This window comes from Phaenicophaeus curvirostris, chromosome Z (genome assembly GCF_032191515.1).
Source record: "Phaenicophaeus curvirostris isolate KB17595 chromosome Z, BPBGC_Pcur_1.0, whole genome shotgun sequence".
Taxonomy (NCBI): Eukaryota; Metazoa; Chordata; class Aves; order Cuculiformes; family Cuculidae; genus Phaenicophaeus; species Phaenicophaeus curvirostris.
The window spans coordinates 55,967,403-55,993,923 of NC_091431.1; the positions used below are offsets into that span (position 1 = coordinate 55,967,403).

General features: G+C 37.7%; 1 protein-coding gene across 9 annotated transcripts in view; it reads left to right on the forward strand.

Moving 5' to 3' along the window:
* The window catches only part of PDE4D (phosphodiesterase 4D), a 600,157-nt gene that overhangs the window by 457,341 nt on the left and 116,295 nt on the right, over nt 1–26,521 (forward strand). For all 9 annotated transcript variants that reach the window (XM_069880216.1, XM_069880215.1, XM_069880214.1 and 6 more), the window contains one exon: nt 17,131–17,322. In XM_069880216.1, coding sequence (XP_069736317.1) covers nt 17,131–17,322 — 192 coding nt within the window. The remainder of the gene's footprint in view (nt 1–17,130; nt 17,323–26,521) is intronic.

Sequence of the window (26,521 nt, forward strand, 5' to 3'; positions counted from 1 at the left end):
GAAAATAAATTCAGCGCAGATCAGCTGGAAGATTTCATTTCAGTAGTTTTGTTATGCTTTGTTTCAATTTAATAATTTAAAATTACTATCCAAATCAACTATTTGTATAAAAAATCATGTCAGTAGAAAAAAGGGGTTTCTTTTGATAATTATGAAAATGGTCCTAGTATTAGTATTAATGTTTGTGTTAGTGTTAGAATTAGTACTATGGGAGGTGAAAAGTTTCAGTTTGGGTGAAATTTTTTTTTTAATGATCAAGATTGTGAAGAATTCCTATTTGTAATTATATAACACCTTGAAACAAATTGCTATATAAAATATACCCATATGATATTTCAAAGAAAGAAGGATATAGATGCCACCTATGTGGAGTGCAAGAGATCACATGGCAAAGACTTCCATGTTGGCACCAGGTGTGCTGCACTAGGAGGTGGCGGAATGATACTGTACCGAGGCCAGTCAACCCTCCACCATGATGACATGGCTGTGCTACTTTCCAAACCCCAATGACTAACACCACATGGTGTCGTACTGCATCTTCTAGGTACTGCCAACATCCATCCACACAAACACCAGGGCAGATTCCAGCAAGCACTTTTAGGAAAGTCTTTCCAGGCGGTGTATTTAGAGAAAAAACAGCCAATAGCTACAAAAGCTTCTTCCTTGCTGCTGCCCTGAGGCATCCCCTGCAGCAGATCAGTTACATAAGAACATCTCTCTTCTTAGAGCTGTATATTAATAATCATCTTTATTGTCTCAGAATTTTCCCTATTTAGTGATTTGAAGCTTGTGAGCAGTGCTGTCATTTGATATGTGATGTTTCCTTGACTTAGCCAGCATCCGTTTTCTTCTTGTCATACTCCTTTACATTTCCCTTATTGTTTGGTGTCCAACTCCATAGCTAGTTTACTTTTAGTGTCCCCATTTTTACTTTTTTGCTTTTTCTGTACTCCTTAATTGCATTTAAATCTTCCTTCCTAGTAAGTTTCAAATACTTTTCCCCATTTGAATGTCATGAAAATTGGCCTTTGCATGACTGCAACAAAACAGTTATTTTTATAGTGTTAATTTAATTTCAGTAAAAAAAATCTATTTGGTTTCAGTCTTTGCCCTCAAGACTTCCAGATATAAAATAGGTATTTATACCCCTAAAACTGAGCAATTGCATAATTGAGTTATTGCAGCGTTCATCCTTCCTTGTTCACCCTCTGCTACGCTGTTTGATACCCTTATTGTTGTATCACAAATACAGTTATGTTGTGAACAGCTTAATCCTTTTACTTTATTTGCACTTCTGATGCATGATGCCTGTAGATTTGGACAAGGGTGCTTTGTGGACATGTATGTGTGTAGTCATAACACATTACATATCTTATATACTATGACTTGCAGCTTTGTCTTTTACATCTCTGTATTTCCCAACCATGTCCAATGTGCTAAAAATATGATGTAGCCCTCGCAAGTTGTGTTTCTTCATATTTAATGTGAGAAGGCACAGTGTGATAAAGCCTATACACCTTCTGGTGTACATGACCAAACAAAGTGCATCACGCTTCTCTTAAGTGACCCTCTTTGTCTTAGTCTTTCTGTTATCATCTTTGTCATTTGAAATTCTTGGCTCTCACATATAAAAATGAAAGGTTTAATGATGACAGAAAAAGCTGTAAATTTGAATTCAAAGTGTCAAAATATGAGGAAAAGCTCTTTTATTTGTTTTTAAAATCTCATCATTTTAAATACAGCCCCATCACCCATGTTTACATAGTTGGTGGAGGAAACAGCACTGGTCTAAAGGGTCATTCAGAAATTCAGGAGTGACATCCTTATAAAGGCAGGTGCTCTCAGCTTTCCTCTGCGCTGTCTCCCTGTGGACTGCTGGGAAGCCTTTCCTCATGTTCAGACATCTGGAAATCTGTGCTTTAAATCTTTCCTGTGTGATCTACAAACAAACACTTTTTCAAGTTTTGCCAAATGATGTTGGCAACTTTTTAGAAAACAAACCCCATCTTTTTGTTTTGTGTGTTTACTTCTTATTCTTGATTCCTGTGTATATTTACTTTTCATGCTTTGCATGAAGATGGATGATAATGCCTTTATCTGCTGTGGTTCCAATGCACATAGGAAAAAGGAAATATAGAGGAAGGATGTCTGATAGACTGAACTGCCATTTCACAAGTGCTAGATAGATCTCATCCAGTTCTGTTGTACAGTTTTTCATCATTTTTAGTCTGTTAAGTCTGAAACTGCATAAAAAAAAAGCGTTCAGCAGGTATAGCATCATTTTGTAGACAGAAATATGATGAAGTAAAGATGAACATCTAAAAGTTAGTGGGCCTGCACTTGCAGAAAGAGTGTAAGACCACTGTTTAAGCTAGATCTGACAGACACAATAGTGATGAAACAGAACATGTTCACTTACAACAAATGAAAATTTACAGCAAATGAAAATGTCAAGTTGCAAAAGAGCAACAGTAACATAAGTACATCTGCTGATAGATGTTCTGGTTATACTCATCAGCAGATGTTTTTTCAATAGTAGAAGCCAGATAAGTCTCTTGTAGTCCCTGGTCCTTAGTTCTTGCATACTTTTTTGGCTACGAAACAGGAACACATACAGAGTTACCCTAAGAAGGTCAGTAAAGGAAAAGGGAAAAAAACCCACAAAAAGCCCCACAACACTCTAAGACCCTTTGGGGTGGAAATGGAACTAAGGCCCTGAAGGGATCCCTTGCTAGTGCCAAAAAAACAAGTCCTAGGCAGCTAGGCTGAAAGGGATATTTAGGAAGGTGCTGCTAATGCTTCCAAATGAGTTCCAGGTTATCTTCATGTGTCCTTCAATTCTACTTTACTGTAGTCTTAAAACAATACTGAATTCTGGACTTGAAATATCCCATAATTCTGTAATAATTTAATTTCCTACTACTCTTATTATCTCTTGCTAATCAGTTAAGCACCTGGATGCCAAACAATTCATACAGTAGAGACTGCTATTTCAAACAGACTCTGACTGGGCCATTTCTGGCATCTCATTTACTTGGGAACAAATTTTATGTTTATTTAAATGGAAGAAACTCTATACTATAAATTAAGGAAATGCCAATTTAGAGCAGCAGTCCATTGGGTTTGGATAGCTTTTCCTTCTCGGTCATATTCTGGCTTTTGTTGCTTTATTCTCTAAATTTCTTTGGGTTTATTTACCCTTTAATACACATTGTTTCACTTTTTTTTTTTTTCAAAGATTCTGAAGAAGTCAGACCTGACTGTGCTTTTTCTACAGCACAGGGCGGAAAAGAGGAATTGGATGTGCGTCAGGAACTATTGTGATTTGTTTCTCTCCAGACTGGAAAACAATGATGTGTCCCTGACTTCTTTTCTGTCTTTATTCTACAGTATAAACCTCTGTATGAATCAGATAATGAGATAATAGACGTGGACCTTTTCCGTGACAGGGGAAAAAGTGCGTTTTGCTTAAGTCGTTCTGGCTACTCTTTGGTTTACGTATTGCACAGTAAGCATTTTGGCTGTTTTGTCCGCAAAGTATTCGGTACTGTAGATCCACTTTTACATCACCTTTCATAATTATAGGTTCTTTTTTTGTGCATTTGCAAACAGACTTTAGAAACTTGAAATTTAATAGTTCCATCCTTAGTAGCTTATGATACAACACCTGCACTAGAAGCGTCCTAAAAAACAAAGTTTCAGTGTTACTGATCATTGTTCAGTGCCCATTTCAACAGCTGCTCTGCTAGCTCTGGAAAGACAAGTGTCCAAATTGCTGACTAGATTGTTACCCTCTCTATTATGTTTAAGGCCTGATGTAATACTTTTATCTGCCTTAAGCAGAATCAAGGTGTAATAAATACAGAGAGGAAAAAAAACCCAGAGCATTCAAGTGGAAATACAGACAACATAAGGGATCTTTTAAAAGTCAGGATATTGTTAGAAGGCATTCTAAGAGAACACATGGATCAATGCCAATGGGACCTTTGGTTCAAACCTTGCTGATCATGAGTGGCTGGCACTGGGTTTGCATAATTAATTACCTTCTATAGGTTCAACTTATTCTGTGTCATTTTTTAACAAAACTGTTCAAATGCCATTCCTTTAATAAGCCTGAAAATTATATTGGCTGGCTTAGTTATACTGAAATTGTGTCCTTTCCAGACTAGTCTGCAGAATTTTATTTTTTGACTTATTCCCTTGGATACACAGACCAAGGCAGTGTCTGGTTTGGGTTTTGTTTTAATACCCCTTTTGTCCTGTAATAGTCACCTCAGTGCTGTCTGCTCTGAATTCCATGCTATTAAGTAAAGACCCATGTTTGCCTAGGTTTCAGTATGACTGAAATGAATATTTAAGTTCAATGCCATGTAGAGTCCAGGACATTTGACAAAACATATAAAGTGACTCAGTTGATATTGGCGCACTCACTGTTTTTATGGTTAGTAACACTATGATTAGTAACTTAATTGCTGACATATGTTTTCCATTTTTTAAAGGCCAGAGAGTTGAGCTGGAAAAATGTTAGGAAGGATTTTTTTGAACCTCTAACACTAGTGGTGGCGGCAGCCTTCAGAAAGTCTTAATATTTGTGGTAACTCAAATGCCACATTTGCCTATTAAAATAATTTTATCTCTTAAACTATGTTCCTATTGGTACCAGACAGTTTATAACTGATGTGCTTGCTCTTGTGCATATGCACAGATAGCCCTTCCAAATGAATCCATCTTTCAGCTCTAGAGAACTACATTTCCATGAAGTCCTTACTCATATTTATCAGCAGTGCTATCCTTTGATTCACAGATAGTGATTGCATTTGCATTTTTGGCAAGCAAGGCATTCACAGCTGCAAAGCAATGTATTTTTCTTTTTAGAGTTTCCATTCTTGGAAATTAATAACTAGGAAATGACATTTTCTAAAGCCATCACAGCTTTTAATCTTGTCCAAACAGCTTTTCGACCTCAGAAGTGCATTCCCCTCTGTGTCAGTAAGATGACCTTATGATTTTGTTACTGATGCTGTGCGTTTACAGATGTCTTACAATAACCTAGTTAAACAGTAGAATATATGCATTTGATTTATTTTGTGGGGTTTTTTCTATTTGTAAACAGATGGCTTTTCAATTATTTTATCCTAAGAAACTCTGTATTCCAATTGTTAACTATTTGACCAAGCTTCACATTGTGTTGTGTTGTTTAAACAGGGGTTAGACGGAGGGCTTGCAGAAAGGATGAGGAAAGGGAGCATATTTTGCCTGATGGATAATGGCAGCAGAGGAGTGGTTCCAGAAGGGAGAGTGGTTTTCATGGACGAGCACGGCAGTAAGCAATGAGTCTCCTCCCCTCCCAAACTCCTAACAAGAAGTGGAGCACAAAGTTCATTCCCTGGAATTGGCTTGTGTTTACAGAGATTCTGTAACTGATGACAGAAGCCTAAGCTGTCCTTGAATGTATTAGTAGTTCTATAGATAAATATTTCTGTATAGGGCAGGCTGCATTGCTAATTTTAGGAAAACACTGATACTGTGTTGTGAGGAAAATGCTTCAATTTATTTTGCAATACATGGTAGTTTTTTAACAGTTTTGTCAGATCACTCACATTTATAAAAAGTGGGGGTTTTTCAGTTCCTGTTTCAGCCCACTACATAAAATCTGCTTCCAAGTTTGTTTAATTCTGGAAAACATGCCCACTTGCAAGTAGAATATAAACTAGTATTTCTGTTACCACATTCCTCCACAGAGAAAGACTCGTTTCTTTGGTGAGACATGCTTAGCTTAGCTCTGTGTGTGGCATTTGAAGACTGTAGCAGATAGTGTTTTGGTTTTCTCTTGTTTCTAGTTAATTTGTGAATAGTTCTTGGAAACCCATAGACTTCTGCTTATTGAGATATTTTACCAAATGAGACCTGCATAATCTGTATAGTAATCTTACTTCTCATAATATGTTCTCTATTGTTTAGAGCACTGTATTCAGAGCTCTATAGCTTTTGCTTTCGGAACAGTCATGTATGCAATAGGGATCCTACAGTGACTAACAAATTTCATGCAAGAGATTTTAGTGAGAATGTACTTACATTATGGTAGTAGTTAATCATAATGAGACTATGAATGAGATGTGCCAATGATCTTGAACTGTGACGAATATGAGGTTAATCAAACATGCATTGTAACAAAAATGGGACAGTCTTGTTTGTCTGTGTATTAACCATTAGAAAGCAAATCTGCAATACTGCATTTTAAGTCTGAAATATCAGACCCTGGCTTAGTTCTGTGCATAAATAATTTGGTAAAGACTTTAGCCATGTGATTACATACTGGTTTTAGTTTACTGACTGCACAGATTGAATGCAATTCAATTAAGAGATTTTTGATATTTTGTTGTTTTCTTGCTGCTCATTATAGGGCCACATGCTTTATTGACAACCTGCTGTTCAGACCTATTGGAAAAGCAGTTATAGTGCTTCCATTGGCTTGTCTATGGTATCCATCACTGCTTCTCAGAGGTGATTGAATAAAATTTTGTGTCACTCATGAAATGAGGAAGTAATTTACTTGTCATATGGAGAATTAAAACAAGATTAAAGTCAAAGTAGTCCCTAAGCTGAGTATCAAAAATAAGATGTCTAGGACTTCGGGGGGTTTTATCTACTCATCATAGTACAACTGATATTCAGAGCATAGTTTTCACAAAAGGGGAGACAGTGCTGAAGGGCTGCAATACACTGGTGGTGTATCACTTCTACTCACTTGTTCTTACCCTATTCCATTAGTAATCACTTTGGACACTACTAGAGAGAGATAATGCACCTGATGGATCTTTGATCCATCCAGTAGCTTCTCAGATGTTCTGAATTAATTTGTATTTGTAAGTGCTGATGCCCACATGGCTCAGGCAACAGCCTTTCAGAAGTGAATAAGAAAAGTAAAGAAGCACATAATTAGTGATCTATAATTAAATGATTAGTTCAGTATCAGGTGCTCTGCAGCTTGTGCAAATCGTATTTCCAGTTCCTGATGACAAAAGCACTCTCACCCTTCTGCAGTCCTTTGCCTGATGCAGTACCCACTTTCTGGAGTGAATGAGACAAATATCCCAGTCATAGTGACTTCTTCCTCACAGCTTTCTTAGACCTTCTGTGAGGCAGGAGATTTTTAAAAAGTAATATAGTATCACTAGCTATTTTTCAATAATACAATACATGAGGTGACTGACTTAAGGGAGACCTAAGCTTATAACTTTTTGAAACGTATGAAGTTCACAGAAGAAGCAAAAAATAGATTTATATCACTTAGCTAAATTCCACATCTCTGCTGTAAAATGCGAGTCACTGGAATATCTCACAAAACAGTGTCCAGGTATTTTTTTTTAAATATGAAAAAATATACCTTTCTGTGCCACTTTCTCATCAACAGTTGATCAATTTCCCCTCAAAAAGCAATTGGAAGGAAAATTATAGCACTACTAGACAGAATTTAGTAATGATAAAAAGAAAACACAGCCTTACAATGCAAAGTGTAAGTCAGCCCTCTTAGGTGATGGTATTAGGCATTATAATAATACAATATAGAATTAAAATATGTAATACAAATCAAGAAAAATAAGCAGTGAATGAGCTGTTATTATAGATATAGATTATAATTTGAACTAGTGACAAGAATTATCTTTCTTGCCGTACCAGGTACTCGATGAGTGTACTCAGGGTCTACAATCAGTACAAAATAAAATACAGTATGAGTGCATACTCTCAAAATATTCCAGTCTCGGCACCCTTCCAAGGCAAGCTCCTGACCTTTTTATTTCCCTTTAAAGGTTGTTGCTTGTATGTGGCAAAGCTGTAGCAAGAATTTCCAGAACCCAAATCATGAAGTGGACCTTCATACATTTAATAGAAGTCTAGGGGACTGGAAGCAACTAGAGATTCAGAAAATTTGGTAAACTAACTACGAAAATGTAATACAAAATATAACAATAAAAAATGTAAATAAAAAAAAGAAAAAACATCCAAATACCCAGAATGTAAAGAACTGATATTTAAAGAACTGGAGAGCATTTCAATGAAACAATTTTGAAAAATCAAAGTGTCAAAATTTGGAGCTCTGAAGCTCTTAATACTTTGAGCTTTTAAGCTTTAATCAACATATACCATGGTATAAGTGATAAGTTCTGCTAACATATCCCAACAAGAATTCTTGTGGAAGGAAAATTCTTATGCAATATATTGCCAGCAATTTTTTATTGCAATTAGAGGAATTTTACAACAGTGTGAGAAAAAAGTGTGTTTATCAAATATAATCATGTCTGCTTTTTAGGGAACTTTCACTGACGTAGGGAATCTGGAGCAACACTGGAAGACACTTTTTTTGCCTAAAGAGATAACTCCAAGATCTTATCCAGCTGCCTCCTGTCCACTCTCCTCCGGAGCTGGTCTTAATTTCTTGTAGAAATTCATCTATTTGTGCACATGGTACTGGGAAAACAAACCATCTTCTGTGTGCAGGGTTCTTAGAGTTTGGGATATAGACCTTGTTGTCTTTGGACTTTTTTGCCACAGCCCTTATATATTTTCTGGAAAACACTTTTTAAAGACAGGTTGGCTTAAGATGAGTTGTGCAAGAGACTTAATAATTATGAGCTGTGTGATGCTTAGGGTTGCAAGCTCCTCTTGTGATGATTGCACCTCCTGGGTCTTTGGAGCTCCTTCTGTACTGCATTCTCTGGGATAGGACAGTAGCTAGAAGTAACCACAACTGCTTATTTCTTGTAAGCTGCTGACTGTGGCACTCTGCTGAAGATCTCTGCAACTAGGCTCAGGGTACTTGTAACCATATCTCCTGGGACTGCACCAAGTGTTTATAATCATTGTGGCTGTACACAATGATTCTTCAGAAGGATGTGTTTGCCTGGAAGCCTCTCAATGCATACCAGTGTTAGCCCTATTTATAATAATTTATACATTTTTTTTCTGGATTCTGCATGCTTTCGTAAGTACTGTAGGGTGTAGATTTAAATATTACAGGGCTGAGGAACTACCTCTTTGCCTATATACTTGCTTTACCACACTGCTAATTCAGAAGGAATTTTTAAGTAATTTGGCCACTTTTAACAATGACATCTGACTGAATTCACAGAAAGAGAAGGCTGAGCTTTTTCAGCGAATTGGAGTTTCCTTCTCTGGCAGCAGTCTTCTTCTCAACTATGATCTTACATTCAATTTTATATATTTTTTTTTTTCTGAAAGAAAGATGTTCTGCTAATACCTTAGGGCAGCTCCATCTTAATTAGGATTAGCTGGCATGATTGATGGATTGTTTGCATATTTTTACGAATTGCTAGATAAACATTCTGAAATGCTTCTGAAATCATAGAAAAGAAAAGAAAACTAATAGCAATGTGAATAACAGCAAATACATGCTATATGGTCACACTCACCACAAGCTGGATCTGTATCCCAGTGTCTAGATACTGCTTAGCAAGTAGTGCTGCAGAAAAAGGAATGGGGATCACTGTGTCAAAACCAACTCAAGAAAGAAAATCTGTGTTGTTCTAGAATTTCTTGAAGTAATTAGGTAAAAAAAATACTTTTTAAAAATACTTTGAAGGTACTTTCATACTTAGAGTCCAGAGAAAAGGTACCTTATGGAAAATAAGTGCAGAAAACATTATGGAATGGTTTAAGTGAATGGTGAAGAACAGACTGTAATTAAATAATAACAAAAATAACCTGGAGAACCATCAGTATTTCTGAGACTGCAGTCCTAGAAATGCAGTGGCACTGACCAGCACCCACCACAGTTCGAAACAGTGGGTAGCTAGGGAGACCTCCTTGGGAACACCACTGAATTTGGTGCATATTCGTTCTCATGTCTGGATTAAGTAGTTCTTTCAGCCTTCTTTACCTGAGGCTGCCCAAAATAGTTCCAATTCTTCACTATTTTCTGCAAATATCCTTATTCAGACATCAACCTGCAATAGATTTTTCTTTGGGGAAAACTATTATTGTCTTAGCGGCCTTTTTTACTACCTAAAAATGAGAATACTAGTTCCAGTAGGATTATTAGATCAGAAGAACCATACAAAGTGGCTTGCACCTAGAAGAAGTCTGAATAGATTACCACATTTCTTGGAAATTCTTTCTATTTGGTTTCTTTTGCATTGTTTGTTTGTGTTTTTATTATACTTAAATAAGACAACTATTTTAGCTTCAAAGCAACATTAAAATATAAAATTTGTGTAACAGGATCTGAGATCTTGTCTGAACATCACATTATTAGGAAGATGTTCACTTGCAGGAGTCAAGTTCAGAAAATAAAAAATGCTGGGCGAGAGATGATGCATTCCTTCTGAGGAAAGAATAAAAGAATCACAGAAAGTATCCCGGTATGGCTGAGCAGAACAAGCAAATTCCTATAGTAGGTGCAACAAAGGCTTGTGTACTAAATGCATAGACCACTGAGGTATAATTAATAATAATGAGGGGACATTATGAAAAGTAGACTTTGAATTGAGTATGAGAAGACTATTCTAAGCAAAACACCAAAATATATGGAATAGTTGTCACAGGCAACTCCTTGCTTGAAAACTTCCTAAAAAAGGTGAAACTCTTTGTTTAGGGAGATCAGCTACAGTTCCTGAGACACTTGATAGAAAATCATGAGACAGAAGCTCAAATACGTAGTTGAAGTTCCTTTGCTAATGTGTTTGAGCAGACTCCGTAGAAAAGTTTTTGCTTCAGTATATTTTTTGTTCTTCATATGTTCTATTTCATTGTTATCTGGGGTTTCAATATTAGTATTAAGCCTTATTGCACTCTGTATGTTTCCAAAAACAGTTATGCCAAGAGCAAAAGCCAAGTTCTGCTGCTAAAAGCAAATTTAATGAAATGTGACATTTTCTTCTTTTGCTTGCAGTTTTGATAGTGGAAAATCTATCCACACCACTTCTAAAAATGGAGTTAATCATAGGGCTTGCTTGCTGAATCGCTTAACTGGAAACCCAAAGCCACAAGTAGATAGCTGGCTTGAATTCTTCAGTGGTACTAGAAAATTCAAATTTAGATCATATGCTCCTTTTAAGATCATTTGCTTACAATTCACTGAATATATTTTTAAGCAATGGAAGGCAAAAAATTTTTGTCAGTGTTGCTACACAGAAAATAAAAATATCACATCACATATAACTGATATTTTTTCTTCAGCTGTAGAGAGTTGATATGATACTCCTAAAATGACAGTATAAATATTTCTCTTTTCTTTCCCCTCATTTCACTGATATGTCTAGTTTTTACTGGGCATAGCAGAAGAAACAGAAAGAAAACGAGAAGGAGAAAACTAGATGTGGTCTCTTTGGGCAGGCTTTGGGTAGGCACTTTCAGAAAGGAAACATTCTGAAAGGTCCTGAGCAGAGAAATAATATAGGAAATAAATTTTAGGCCTCCTAATCAGTTATAGAAATTAATTGTATTTTTATGGGATTTTTTTCTGTTGTTGCAGGTCAACCTATTTAACATCTAAAGTCCAGTGAGAGCCTATGGCTGTGGCTGGTTGCTGACTATTTGCTTCTTTCTGATAAAGAAAATTTCTCTCTTTATTAAACATAACTATGGGAAAAAAAGAGGATGCCCAAGTCAACTGTTGGCTCAATTTAATGCTTAGTTGATTAATAAACAATAAAAACGCCCAAGAAAAGTCATAAAGACATAACTAAAGTGCTTGGCCAGTCTAGTTAATGACTGTAAAGTGTGTTAAAAAATCAGTATTTCACAAATTAGGATGGTTATTTGGTAAATTAGCAAATTTTGGACTGATTTACAGCTGAATGCAGCATCTTCAATGAATATATTTAGTGTGTAAAGTAAAGCAGTTTTTAACTACCTAAAGTGCATCAATGTCAATTCAGTCCTTATTAGCAAATATCTTTCAGAGGAAGAGGGTTTTGTCTCTGCCTTCATTTATTCCTTGTACTTCCTTCTTTGGCTGAGAGCTGTAAAATCAATATAACAGAATCAGTTTTACACAAATGCTTTCTACTGACATAGTATTTCAAGAGTTTCTATATTATTTTGAGAATTGTGTCCCAGGGGGCATGATTTCGACAGTAACTGAGGTCCTCATAATGTAATGCATAACTAATTCAGAATAAATCCATTACTTCAAACTGTCCTGCTTTGATTTGACAGACGGGTCTCCAGGATACACATTCATTAGTGCACACGAGGTCTAAGAACGCTCTACACTCTGCCTGCCACATCCTCTCTGAGAGGGAAAGAGCTTCTCCTACCCTGGCCTTTTATACTAAACAATCCTAGAGACAGACACACTGTGGCCTTTTTCTACAGCCCTCCATGTTAGCCAAAAAAGGAAAAAAGGCTGAACTTTTGTCTCATGTCATGTTTGTCATCACTAAACACTGAATATGGCAGGCTTTGAGGATAAACAGTATCTGCCAATGTCATAAAACATCTTGTCAAAATGCAGACACTGAAGTTGCTGAATTAGCACTGTCTTTTCATAGCTTTGGCAACTCTGCAGTTGGAGCAAAGCTTTTTGAACACAGAAAATTCTGTGATGTGCTGTGTGCCAAACGCGCTCGTCACTAAAAGCAGCTTCAGTGTGCATGTGTTGTGCAAAGCGCCTGAAGCTGGCTGCAGAACAACAATTGAGAATTTTGTCTTTAAATGGCCTCTTTCTGCCTGTGAAATGGTAGCAAAACTGTTCCTGTGCCATCAGTAACAACTGCCATGGTCCTTCTTCCTTTTCAAAGATGATCCTCCAACAAAAGTGCAAAGAGGCTCAGGAACACGATAGGGAGAGAGTAAGTTTGGGGTTGTCACTGAATGTGCACTTTTTAGTTCACAGTGTATTCTTGCCATGGCTTGAAAGTTAGTAGGAGTGGAAAGATAAATATGAGGCAACCACAGCTGACTTTGTGCAGGTTCTGTCCAGGGAAAATAAAGAATCTGTCCTATTTTGTGGGTATCCTATTTCAGTGCATGCGACATGAAGGAACAAATAACTTGTTTGAAAGTCTTCACTTCCCCATTCTGATTCTCTCTTCATTTGATTCTGTGTAATGAACAGCACCATTTCTTGTAATTAACTTGTGATTCGGCAAAAGAAATAATTAACTTTATTTTCAGTGTAATAACACATTTTTTTCGATTTGATTTCTACAAGCTTTTGTATCTGAAAGTGTTTGCAAATGTTTTGGTAAGAGCTAAACATGATGTTTCACTGCTGTAGCATTTGAATATTTTTTTAATATAAACACATATTTCTGGCAAACAAATGCTGTATTCACAGTCCCGCTGACTGTAAAGTTGAACTTTTTCTTTATGCATACTTACATAAAAGACATTTTCGTTGAGCAGTATCAGCCAATTCCTGCCTGATATAGTTGAATCACTTTCATTACTTTTGACACCCATCTAGTGGACACAACACAGTATCACAGGATAAAATTCCTATCACAACAGCTGTATGCAAGTCTTGCACATACTTGTGGTTACTGGTGATGCAAACCACAAGGCCCCTCCCTGGTGATGAAACTGCAACTTTATCTAATAGACTTTTAAATATTAAAATCCCACTATGTTCTAATCTAAAAGTGAAGTCATTTATAGCAGCCTGACCTAGTTTCTGACTGGGACGAGTAAGGATGCTAATAAAAATACTCATATCCTGTCCACAAAAGGTCGGTGAAGAAAATTAAAAACATCTGCAAACACAATCATATACTCCTATAATCAAATAAAATACATTTTAATCAGTTTAATAACCAAGTCCACTGATAAAGAAATCAATGTAATACTCACTCTTTATTCAAAATTTTCCTGCTGTGAGACAGACTTACATTTATCCTCATTTATTTCTATCCCACTTTAAATTTTGGTTTAGAAATTTCAGAAAACGTATATATTTGAAATTGTACTGCCATTGTATAAGTTAGTATTTTACCTAAAACTCCATGAAAGATCTGCCCTCCAACCCTCAATAGAAAACTAAAACATACAGACTGTGTATTATAGAATCACAGATCCACAGAATAGCTTGGGTTGGAAGGGACCCTTACATATCATCCAGTTCCATCCCATCAGACCAGGCTGCCCAGGGCCCCATCCAGCCTGGCCTTGAACACCTCCAGGGTTGGGGCAGCCACAACTTCCCTGGGCAACCTGTGCCAGTACCTTACCACTCTCATAGTGAAGAAATTCTTCCTTATGTCTAGTCTAAATCTGCCCCTCTCCAGTTTAAAGCCATTCCCCTATGTCCTATCACTACATCACTTTGTCAACATTCCGTCAACAGCTTTCTTGTAGCCTCTTCAAGTACTGGAAGGTTGCTATAAGGTCTCCTCAGAGCTTTCTCTTCTCCAGGCTGAACAAGCCCAACTCTCTCAGCCTGTCCTTGTATGGGAGGTGCTCCCACCCTCTGATCATATTTGTAGCCCTCCACTGGACCAATTCCAACAGCTCCATATCCTTCTTATGCTGAGGATTCCAGAACTGGACACAATACTCCAGCTGGGGCCTCACGGGAACGGAATAGAGGGGCAGAACCCCCTCCCCTTGACCTGCTGGCTGTGCTTCTTTCGATGCAGCCCAGGATATGGTTGACTAGCACCCCCAAGACCTTCTCCGCAGGGCTGGTCTCAATCCACAGGGCTGCTCTCAATAATTGTTTAGGGGTCTGTGGGTTTTTCCGGCTGTTTAAATAAAAAAAATCCCTATTTTGTTTAGACAATGAAATGGAAGTGTTGAGAAATTCGGATGTGATGAGCTCACAGATGTTTCATAACCTTCGTTGGCATTGTGAATATTTTGTGTTCCTGGAATATTCAGAAATTCAAACTCCAATGCTACTGATTGTTAGTGGACAAGTAGTCGACTGTACCAGTAGTAGTGACAGTGTGGTTATTAACTTACAGCACTATTAGCTGCAGTGTGTTTTACTGTAGTATTCATGCTGTTCTGCCCATTCAAATATTTTTTGAGGTTTTTTTATTTGTTAGTATTTCTCACAAAGATACAATGAATAGGTGAAAATGAAATCCATAGAGGAGATTTGTGTTGTCCAAAATCACCCATCAGGGTCATGGCAGAACTCTTTATTTGATGTATTACTGATGAAGCTTTGCTAGCTTGAGATTGGTGATGTAGCTCATTTGAAGACACATACAAAATATTCAGGCATAATCACAAGAAAGTAAATTTGGAAAGAACTCTATCTGTGAGGATTTACTAACAGTGAAAACAGGATTAAATCACTAAGCTCTCTTGAAATTTGTTTAGTAACATTTTCTGAATACTTTTATTGAAATTTTTTTTTTTCCTTTTCTACGTTGAGGGTGTAAAAGGTGAATAAAAAAATAAATACTATAGTCTTAGAGCAGCAGAGAGCTTACAGGTCCAAGAATATATGCAAAGTAACAATGAAATAGTAAAATAAAAGATGAAGTCAAGGTCCATTATCTGCCAGGCAATGTGCAACTCTGCCAAAATAGGCAATATATGTTTCTTTGATTAATTCATTTAACAAAGCAAAACAGGCCACGGAAATGCTGTCACTTCAGTAAAACGTTAAAGTGGCTACCTCATTGCAACCTCAGGTCAATGGTAGATAACGGCAATAAACAAGCTATTGCAGAGAGCAGCATATACCTCCGGTGACACTTGCACCAAGCTGAAGTCTAATCAACAGCTGAGACGTACTGAATATTTTCTGTTCTGTTGTCATTACATGTAACTGAAAACCTGTGGGTGTCCCTCACGTGAATAATGTTTTCAAAATGAGTAGTTTAGGTGTGTTCATTATAAATAGATATTATGATGCTTAACCATGTTATGATGCACTTAACCATATTTAAAAAATCATGTGAAAGATTCTCTATTCAACCCTCATTACTCAATGCTTTGGCAGTATTATGTAGGTTTCCATTAGTGTGGCAAATGAGCCCAAGTAGCTATAAGTCAAGATCTCATGCGCCCCTTTCCTCCTACGCTACAAAAGCAATTATTGGATTTAGAGACACAATCAACCAGAGAAACAAAACCATCTTCTTCCACTTCTGGCTGGATAAAATGTGCTCCATCCCATCAGGTGGAGACATAATCTTTCTAATCCATACATCTGTGACCTCTGAAATTGCATACCACAACACGTTAACTCTAGAATCAGAGCCACATATTCCAAAATTACTCCATGTGGTACTAGATGCAGCTGTGGGGCTGCTAAACAACACAGGTTGCCAAGAGCACATCCTACCAGCATTGCCCATCCTGCGGTACTTTCTAATTGATTGTAGACTGCCATTCATGTACTGATTTTCAAAGCCCTGTGTGGAAATGTCATGGACTATTTGAAACAGCATCTTGTCTCTCCTGTTTCTATCTCTCTCCTCACACTTCTCCCTCTCATGACATCAGCTTTTCCTAGGCATGTTAAGCCTTTTACCACTTTTAAAACAAAATACAAAAGCTAGAATGCTGACTCTAAACTGTGTAATTCAAAGAAACAAATGGCCACAGAAGTCATGCTGCTTAGCAATGACCAAAGAACTAATTTCTTCAACGTGGTTGTAAAATAGGAACTTTAATGCGTGCAAACATGGCCAAGCACACACATACACCTCCATCCCAAACCAGTGCTTTGTTTGTTGGGATAAGAAAAAAAAAAAATTCTTGAAATATTTAGGTGTTAATAAAATATTAAGATTGAGTACTCAATAAGAAAAGAGCCCTCAACTGTCTGAACAGTGTGAGAAAGATTAATGAGGATCCAGGTCAGGAGAAATGGGGCTGAGGAAGAAAACAATGAAAAATCATGTTTCCCGAGATATAGAGCTCATGGATTCTCTACATACAGAGAAGCATAAGGCTTCCTGTATTACTAATAGTGTTTTGTTTCTCTACCAAGGGTCTTTTCCTTTAGACTTGTTCTTTTTGGCTCTCAACAATTTAGAATTTAATTAAATTTAATTAAATTAATTAAATTAATTAAATTTCTTGTGAGCCTTGATTTTTGGCTTAGCAGTGGACTTGACTAGGTCTTAATTTCCATATTATTATCAAGAAGCAATTACCTAATTATAAGTTTGTCAATGGCATAAATATTTTTTTCCTTCGTTTTTACAGTTTCGATGTAGACAATGGTACATCATCAGGACGAAGTCCCTTGGATCCCATGACAAGCCCTGGATCAGGGCTAATTCTTCAGGCAAATTTTGTCCACAGTCAACGTAGGGAGTCTTTCCTTTACCGGTCAGACAGCGACTATGACCTTTCTCCAAAGTCCATGTCCAGGAACTCCTCCATTGCCAGTGATATGTAAGTACATTGTAAAATACTTTTAGACTGTGTTTTGACCTTTGTCTGAATATTTTTCTATCCAGAAGACATTTCTTTTAAAAATCAAAGACAGTAATCACTTATGCTAATGAAGTAATGGGTAGTTATTTATTTCTTTAATCATGGAATCATAGAATCATAGAATAACCAGGTTGGAAGAGACCCACCAGATCATCGAGTCCAACCATTCCTACCAAACACTAAACCATGCCCCTTAGCACCTCATCCACCCGTGCCTTAAATACCTCCAGGGAAGGTGACTCAACCACCTCCCTGGGCAGCCTCTGCCAGTGCCCAATGACCCGTTCTGTGAAGAATTTTTTCCTAATGTCCAGCCTAAACCTTCCCTGGCGGAGCTTGAGGCCATTCCCTCTTGTCCTGTCCCCCGTCACTTAGGAGAAGAGGCCAGCATCCTCCTCTCTACAACCTCCTTTCAGGTAGTTATAGAGAGCAATGAGGTCTCCCCTCAGCCTCCTCTTCTCCAGGCTAAACAACCCCAGTTCTCTCAGCCACTCCTTGTAAGACTTGTTCTCCAGCCCCTTCACCAGCTTTGTTGCTCTTCTCTGGACTCGCTCCAGAGCCTCAACATCCTTCTTGTGGTGAGGGGCCCAGAACTGAACAGAGTATTCAAGGAGCGGTCTCACCAGTGCCGAGTACAGAGGGAGAAGAACCTCCCTGGACCTGCTGGTCACACCGTTTCTGATACAAGCCAGGATGCCATTGGTCTTCTTGGCCACCTGGGCACACTGCTGGCTCATGTTCAGTCGCTGTCAACCAACACCCCCAGGTCCCTCTCCTCCAGGCAGCTTTCTGGACGGACTTCTCCTAGTCTGTAGCACTGCACAGGGTTGTTGTGCCCCAAGTGCAGGACCCGGCATTTGGCCTTGTTAAACCTCATGCCATTGGACTCTGCCCAGTGGTCCAGCCTGTTCAGATCCCTTTGCAGAGCCTCCCTACCCTCCAGCAGATCATAATAATCAGATCATAATGAAGCTTTTACTTGTTTCTGAAATTTTATGAAAGCAAGGATACCATGAGGATGTACATGATGGGTTTAGCTTTGACAGAATAATTAATACAATCAATATTGGTATATCAAAATAATAAGGAGAATTCTGGTTTCCTAGCTATTAATTTTTTTTTTCAAGAGAAGCAATACAAACTCAATTTGTACTTTTCATGTTCTTAAGAAAAAGATTCCATTCGTTGTCACCAGATGTTTTCAGTCTTTTAGTGAAAAGGTTTACCAGCTGGCAGAAATTAATAAATGAAAGCGCGACAAAAAATATTTCAAATATCCTTTTAACTAAATGGCAAGATTTTAACTGAAGGCCTTTGTAAAGTTATTCTATCCTCTCTCACTATTCTTCTGTGATCTGTGTATTTTCTGCTAGTGGATCTTACCTTTTGTGTATGTAGACCTCAGTTTACATGGGTAGTGGAAGTCAGACGCAAATCTCTGTTTATTTGTAAAACACAAAAAACATGGTAAATTTCTAACTTGTAGTTAAGTAAGTAGTAGAAGTAAAGAACAATTAATTTTTGTTTGTTTGTTTGCCTTATCTGCCTCAAATTTTACTGCCAAGTAGGTGTTTATGGTTCAATTACAAATCGCTAAAATAAAGTACCAGGCTTATAAGAGTCCTGCAGCAAGCAAAAAAGTCTAACCCACTGAAAATCCAGATTTAATATAGATGGTGTTTCTTAAGCAGGCAAACCCCAATCAATACGCTTTTTAAAAAATAGCAGTCAGTACACACAACAAAGGATTGTACGCCTGGCAGAGAAGGACCTGGGTGTGCTGGTTGACAACTGCATAAATATGAGTCAGCAATGTGCCCAGGTGGCCAAGATCGGCAAGGACACCTTGGCTGGTATGAGCAACAGTGTGGCAAACAGGTCCAGGGAAGTGATTGAGCCCCTGTACTTGGCACTGGTGAGGCCACACCTCAAATCCTGTGTTCAGTTTTTGGCCCCTTACTACAAGAAACGCATTGAGGTTTTGGAGCTTGTCCAGAGAAGGGCAGTGAAGCTGGTGAAGGGGCAAGAGAACAAATCTTACAAGGAGCAGCTGAAGGAACTGGGGTTGTTTAGCCAGAGAAAAGGAGTGAGAGGAGACCTTATCACTGTCTACCTGAAACTACCTGAAAGGAGAATGTAGAGAGGTGAGTGTGGTGGTTGAGTCACTGTCCCTTGAGGTATTTAAAAGACAGGTAGATGAAGTGCTCAGGGATATGGTTTAGTAGCGGATAGGTTCTCTTGGACTCAGTAATCGCAAAGTTGTTTTTCTATGATTGTATATTAATAAGTAAAATTTTACCTGATACTTAACTTGCAGTCATTATAATTGCACACTTCTATTTTCATCTTACATAACGTTATTAGAAATGTTGATTAGTCCATTTAATTATAGCTGTCTTGTGATAAGGAAAAATGCATTTCATCTGCAAACAGTGACCCCCTTCCAGCAACTCTTCCTATAAAAGAAATGCTTTCTTTTAGATACACAGGAGTTGAGCTTTTAGTGTCGCATTTGTGCCAGGATACCATTTGGAAAGACTTTGATGTTGGGGGCAATCCAGGTCACAATGTTACCTAGACAAGTAATTTCAATTAAGAATTCAGTTAGTGCTCCATCCTCGAACTCATAATCCACTTCTCCATTTCCTAGAATTCTGGGTAACATTTCAACACGTGGCAGTAAATTAGCTAAATGATTGAATTACTGAAACACTGAGCATACTTTTTCCTTTGTATATTTGTATCTATTCTTCCTTTCAAAATTTTTTTAAGACACAACTGCATGTAAAATTTATTGGATCTCACATCTGGGTTAATTTTCACAGTCTCCTGTCACAGGTGAGCTGTGATACTGAGAAGGTGAATATTCCTGCCACTCTTTAGGGTAGGAGCACATTAGAAAATGTAAAAGGCGAGTTGTTTTAATCATGGAATATTAATCATATAGCAGTAAGACTGATTATACTAAGCTTGATTATTTCACAGAAATGAAGGAAAAGATCCTCAAGACTGAAAGAGAGGAAGTTGAAAAGATAGAAAGATAGAATAGCAGGGGAAAAAAATAAGGAAGGAATACCACAAAGCTCTTTTTGCATGGGTTCAAGGCAACACTGGATATGCTTATGGAAAGGAAACCCACTTAATGTTATTAAGATAAAGAAACCACTCCGTCTCAGGATGTTCTTAAACTAGGTGAAGGCTAGAAGAGTTGTCAGGGGAAATGTGCAAATTTTAGATTATACCCGAATTATTCTGTTTCCCTTTTTTATCTATCTACATGCTTGATTTTAAGTATTGCATGTTTCTTGAGCTGGAGCAAAATACACTGCAAAACATATAAATCATTCAGGTAATGCAGATCAGTTAATTGTGCATAACAGTTCAACCTAGAATCCTCTGATTCTTGAGTTACCATCCTCGGTATTTCACTTTGTAAAGCAAAATAGAAAGCAAAAGGCATGCATCTTTTATTTGGAAGAAATATAAAGATTTATGGTATTTCCATTAGTCACAATTAGTGTGCTTACAATAATACATTCCACTTCAGTTGCAGCATATGAAACAAAAACAAAACTTCAAGATTTGTCAAATACAGAGTGTTGTGATCAAAGACAGCCAGTGGATGGCAGTGCTGAAATACTGAATTCATCGTTCTGCCGTTATTTGCTGTTTGTGCTGCTGCAGCATCCCGGAACTCCAGACCAGTAAGGGAACACAGTCATGCTCAGTTCTTTACAAATGCAAGATGAAAATACGGGCTTTGCCACAGACAACTGAAAGTCAAAGCATAAGACGATAACCAAGAGACTAATACAGTGAGACAGTTTCCCCAGGAGAAGGTAAAATGTGAGTCGTTATGCCCAAAGTAGTAAACCTCAGAGAGCAACCAAAGAGAGTTTAATTCAGTGAATTGAGATGGCAAGTAATAGAAACAAGGACAGAGAAGGGGGAGGAGGAAAGTTTTTATAATATATATCAGAGAGACTAAAGTATGTTAGAGTAAGGAGTCAGATTAGCTAAGGAAAAGAAGAAGGTGCAGGATGAGTTCAAGGCTGCACAGATGCGAAAAGGTTTCTGCAAAAATGTTGGTGCAGTTATGGCACTGAAAGAGGCAGATAAAACAGCTTCATGGGAAGAAAGGGAAAGTTAATAAAAACAAGTGGAAGTCAGTAAAGTATTTTTCAGTTATCTCTTGGAAGAAATAGTATCGTCCTAGAAGGGGGGAAAAAGCAGAACATGGAGATGATGCGAAGAAGTAAGATATTCATGGTTGTGCACTGAAGAGGCAGGTGGTTTACACAGGAAGATGCAGCATCCAAGGCAGAAGTGCATAGATGCACTGTGAAGTTTAGGTATGGGATTTCCAGCAGAGAGATGAGGATGTGCCAGAGAAAGGAAATGAATGAGCAAGCCAGTGAGGTTCAGTGAGCCAGTATGAGGAACTGTGGGGCAGGATCTGTGATGACAGACAGGAAAAGAATTTTAAAGAGAAGGAGAATAAAGAATAGAAAATTGAAAGAAAAACAATGTCTCCAGCATCAGAGGTCCATCTCTGGGAAAACAGGGAACAGAATCTAGTTGAAAGATGAGAGAAATCATCAGTGTTGTAATGGAAGAACTGTCAGGTTTATATCTGTAGGCATCAGGCAAGCAGGGAGTTCTGAATGTAGATGTCTTGCAGAAGTGGCTGGATTATATAATACCTCTTTGAATTGCTGTTGCTGCTCAGAGCTTGCAGATGCAGACATAAACAGTGGTTAACACATTTTGTCTTTCTTGCTAAGGGATCACTACTCTGATTAAAATAGCATGAGATTGAATTTTTAGAGAATCTCCATTTTAGCATAAAGGAAGTCTCTAACAAGGTTAAAATGGGATTCTTCAGATTCTTCATTACCACTTTCATGAACACTACAAAGAAGCCAATAAGTAGTCCATTAGCCAGAGCAGAGCCCATGTTTTAACTGTCTCTAACAGGAGAAGACTGTGTGTTGTTGCCCTGTAACCCTGAAGAAGCAGACCAGGGTGTGGCAGACCAGGACAGAGGACCAAGACACTCTCCCTACAGTAGTCTGCCCAAGCTCCACTGTGTCTTCTGGATGTATTTAGGGGACAAAGTATGTTACAATGAGCACTGCTTAAGTCTACCTTTGTGTCATAGAACACAGCTTGGTTGTAACATCTTGGTCCTTCCAGGATTTGGCCAACTGAACTTCAGTAAAAAAGCAGCTGGTATGGGGTGTTTCATGGGCTTCTCTAGAGAGACTTAGCACTTTTTCCTTGATGAGATGAATATCAATATAAACTCTAATTAGTATGATTACAGAAAACCTGTTATTTCTATTAAAACTTGCTTCCATCTTTCAAGCACCAGAACCCAGTCAGGGAACACTACAGTAGGGAACTGAAGGGTCTTTGGCCTGGTGATCTGCTAAGTTAGCCTAACGGCCACCAGTGCACCCGTTCCCCAAACAGGCCAGACTACTTCTGTTCTCCCAATGCCTTCTGCTGACAGTAGCATCCCTCTGCTGATGCCCCTGGTAAAACAAATGTCAAGAGGATGCAATTTAGTCCATTTTTCCCGCCTATAATTACATTATTATTCTGCTGTCTCCTACAGGTTGTGCTGCTTTGCAGACTGTATCTGAACATGTCTGTAAAACCTGGCTCTACATTTACAAAAAAAAAAAAAAAAATTATTTGTGTGAGTATTTTTTCTAAAATAAAGCCAAAACAATCTGTAATTTTGCAAAGAATAGAGAATAACAGAATTATTCTGGCTCCAAAATTTACCTTAAATAAAGGAAAATTCCAAGGCAAGGGGTTCCCTGACTTGGTAGTGACTGGCAGAACTAGTTCTGATCTGAAGCTGCAAACTGGCTAAGGTATCTCTTTAACTGGCGCGTGGAACAACTGCCGGAGAAGATAATTTTTGAGGCAAACTTGCACGTTTCTGCTCAGCTTTTGAAAAAACTGCATTGTATTCAATCTGGATCAGATTCTTACAGGGAATATACTTTAAAATAATGGCTGACAAAGATGGCAAGTCTATACAGTTGATAAGGTTCACACAAGGCTTTAATATACCAATAAAATAATGAAATGAGCACGTTTTCTCATCCAGAACAGGAAGCCAGATTACTAGTGATATACCTTATTCTCCTGTATCTGATCCAAGAATGCCTGAACTTTTTAAGAAAATGCTGTGAGTATGCATCTGAAGTTATGAGAGAAAAAGCCTTTTCCCTGAAAGTTTCAAGTCAAGGTTCTAGGAAGGCAGTAAATATATGCAGTTACTGAGCAGAGTAATTGCACTTCAGTTTAACAAATAACTGTCTTCATTTTCAGATAAACTGCTGCTGAAATTCCTTGTTTTATCAGATTATTTTCTCAGAACACAGATATACATAACACAGATATTACTGGCTGAAAAGAGCCAGTTAAATGTCCAAGTGCAGCCTGCTTTAAAAAAATCTCTTCAGATACATTTTCAGTGTGTGTTTCAGCTTAAAACAATTCTTAATGAAAAAATCTATTAAATTCCTTGAGATATTTACTTGTGCTTGGAGATAAAAGTACTCACGTGGCTTTAGGAAAAAGACGACAAGGTTTTGCTTTATTGGGTTTTGCTTTTTTGTTCTTAAGGTCTTTTAAACTGAAGTACTCAAGTTGCAGCTTAAATTAAAACAAGTAATTACTAAGTCACGTATAATTTTTTGAGTTATAAAGAAAAAAACAATTTGAAAGAAGACCACTCTGTTCTTTCCAGTTCCTTGGGATATTTTACAAATGGAAGTCAAAACAAAGAGCTCAGTAATATCCAGTTTGCTTAAATTTAAATAAGTCTGCAGTAACTTCATTCACTGATTAGGAAATCAGTTATATTGTAAACAAAAAGATAATATTTTTGCATTGAGAAGGCTTCTTTTGATCTGCTTTTTATTCAGGAGATCCTAAGGGGTTCTAATATGCCTTTATATGGTTGTTGAATCAGGATTTTTTTTGATAAAAAGTAAGTTGATTTTATCTTCTGTTCAGGCACTACAGACTCATTACTGGTTTTCTGTCCAAATGCTAAAGCCTAACCGTTTTCCAAATATAACTCTTAGTTCTAAACACATCAATTCCCCTTCAAACAATTTAATGTGTCAGGCTTTTTTTCCCTTCTTCTGGAAATAATTTCTCTTTGAAACAAAATGGCATATATACATTTATGGGCCTTTGAATTCAGTTAGGGGATCCTTTTTTCTAAACCTTGAAGCTGATATAATCTTCATACGATGGCTTGAAAGCAAGCTCGTTCGGGCTAGGAAGTTACATGGAGGAGGTGCTGTTCTTGGCAACTCTGCTCACTTTTCTTTTAGAGAGGAAATCTTGCAGCCTGCATCAGTAGGAGATTCACATGGGAATCATATATTCTTATTCTTCAGAAGTAACACAATCATATCAATTCTCAACACTTAAGCATACAGCAAGCAACCAAATGTCTGCTGCATAAAGCAGTTCAAGGTAATGAATTTTATTTTTATTTGCAACAAGCTAAGATTTTATTTATGTCAGCTAATACAATCAAAACTGATTAATAGTAACTCATTAAGCTGCACTAACTTGATTGCTTCGAGTCATATGTGCACACCTCCTCATTAATGTTCTCTAACCTGAGCAGAAAACAAACCTCTCCTTTTCTCACTGATGCTTGTTTGTTTTACAGCCCTGCTTAGAGTTAAATGATTTCTGTTTTATGAACATCTCAACAATGGCACTGCTGAATAGGCCTGGACTCTTCTGATTAAGTTAAGCTTTTTTCTGGTTCAAAGTCCTACATCCTCTAGTTTAATCTAACCCCTCCTTCAATGCATAACCCAAACCCCTGAACTGCATTAGCTTCTTTTTCCTTGCTGTCACCTCCATGACTCCCAGGCAGACTGCCTTCTGGTTTTAGAAGGAAAACCACCTCTGCCACTGAAGATCTCTGGCAATCCTATGCTCTGTTTCTCTCTAGGACTGAATACTTCTGTCTCAGACTTAATGCAGGCCAGTTACTCAGATTTGTTCACCATTATTAATCTGTCTTCTAAATGGTCTGCTCTATTATGGTAGGTTTAAAGCATTGAAGCTTGGTGGTGGTTTGAGGAAATATGATACAGGTGATTTCCTGAGTTCCCCACTATGTTTTGTACACAATGCTGGCATCTGTCTGTGGTGGCATATTGCATCAGTACTGCCATTATGTTTTCAAGCAGATTACTCAGGTCAGATGTGTGAGTGCAGTCTTTTTGGAAAACATTTAAACTTTCTGAGCAAATAAGTAGTTGTGTCTAACACATGAGGCCTTGCTCTTCCTTGAACTTTTCCCAAAGTGCTATGATACTTTCAAGGGAGAAGGAAGAAGCTGGATGTTGTTCCTATAGCATATTATATGGAATGAGGAAAAATGGTAATACTTTCCATTCTTTGAGTTAGTCATCTGAGTCTGATTCCAGCCTATCCAGTAATCCTGAATGAAGCTTCTGGATTCGATGGCTCTTGGTTCAGATCACCATCACTGAGGCGCAGTTAACTGCCCTTATCCCCCAGCCAAGTCTCTTGATTGTAGTCTGCTCGAAAGCACAGGTTCTGTGGTATGACACTGTTAATGCACAGTAAAGTAACTGTGTAATACTTCCTGATACTGCCTAGACTAAATCTGAAAATACTGATTTTAAAAAATTTTGATATTTACTGTGCCTTTCTAGTTCTTTAGTCTGTAATGGATATTTTTCCAAGTCTTGAGAGACCTCCTCACCTTGTGGCCTAATGTAGATCAGTTGGAAGAAAGATTGTAATTTGTGTAACCTAACTCTGATGACTTCAAAAGAGTGGACTCAAGTATTATAAAGCTTTTTTAAACCTAATGAAGTGTATCTTCAGGACTCGAGATGCTAAAAAGTCGACATGAAAAATAAAAGTACTTACTTGTACAAAATACCCGTTATAACTGGAAATGTCCAGGGTGCATGGCGTATCTTGGTGTGTATTAGCCATATGTAATAATCTACATTTGTTTTGAGCTGCCTTTTGGATCTCTGATCATAAGGCAGACGAGTACAGTTTTCTTTAGCTGCATCAAAAGACTTTGCTTGGGCCGCATCAAAAGCAGCGTGGCCAGCAGGTTGAG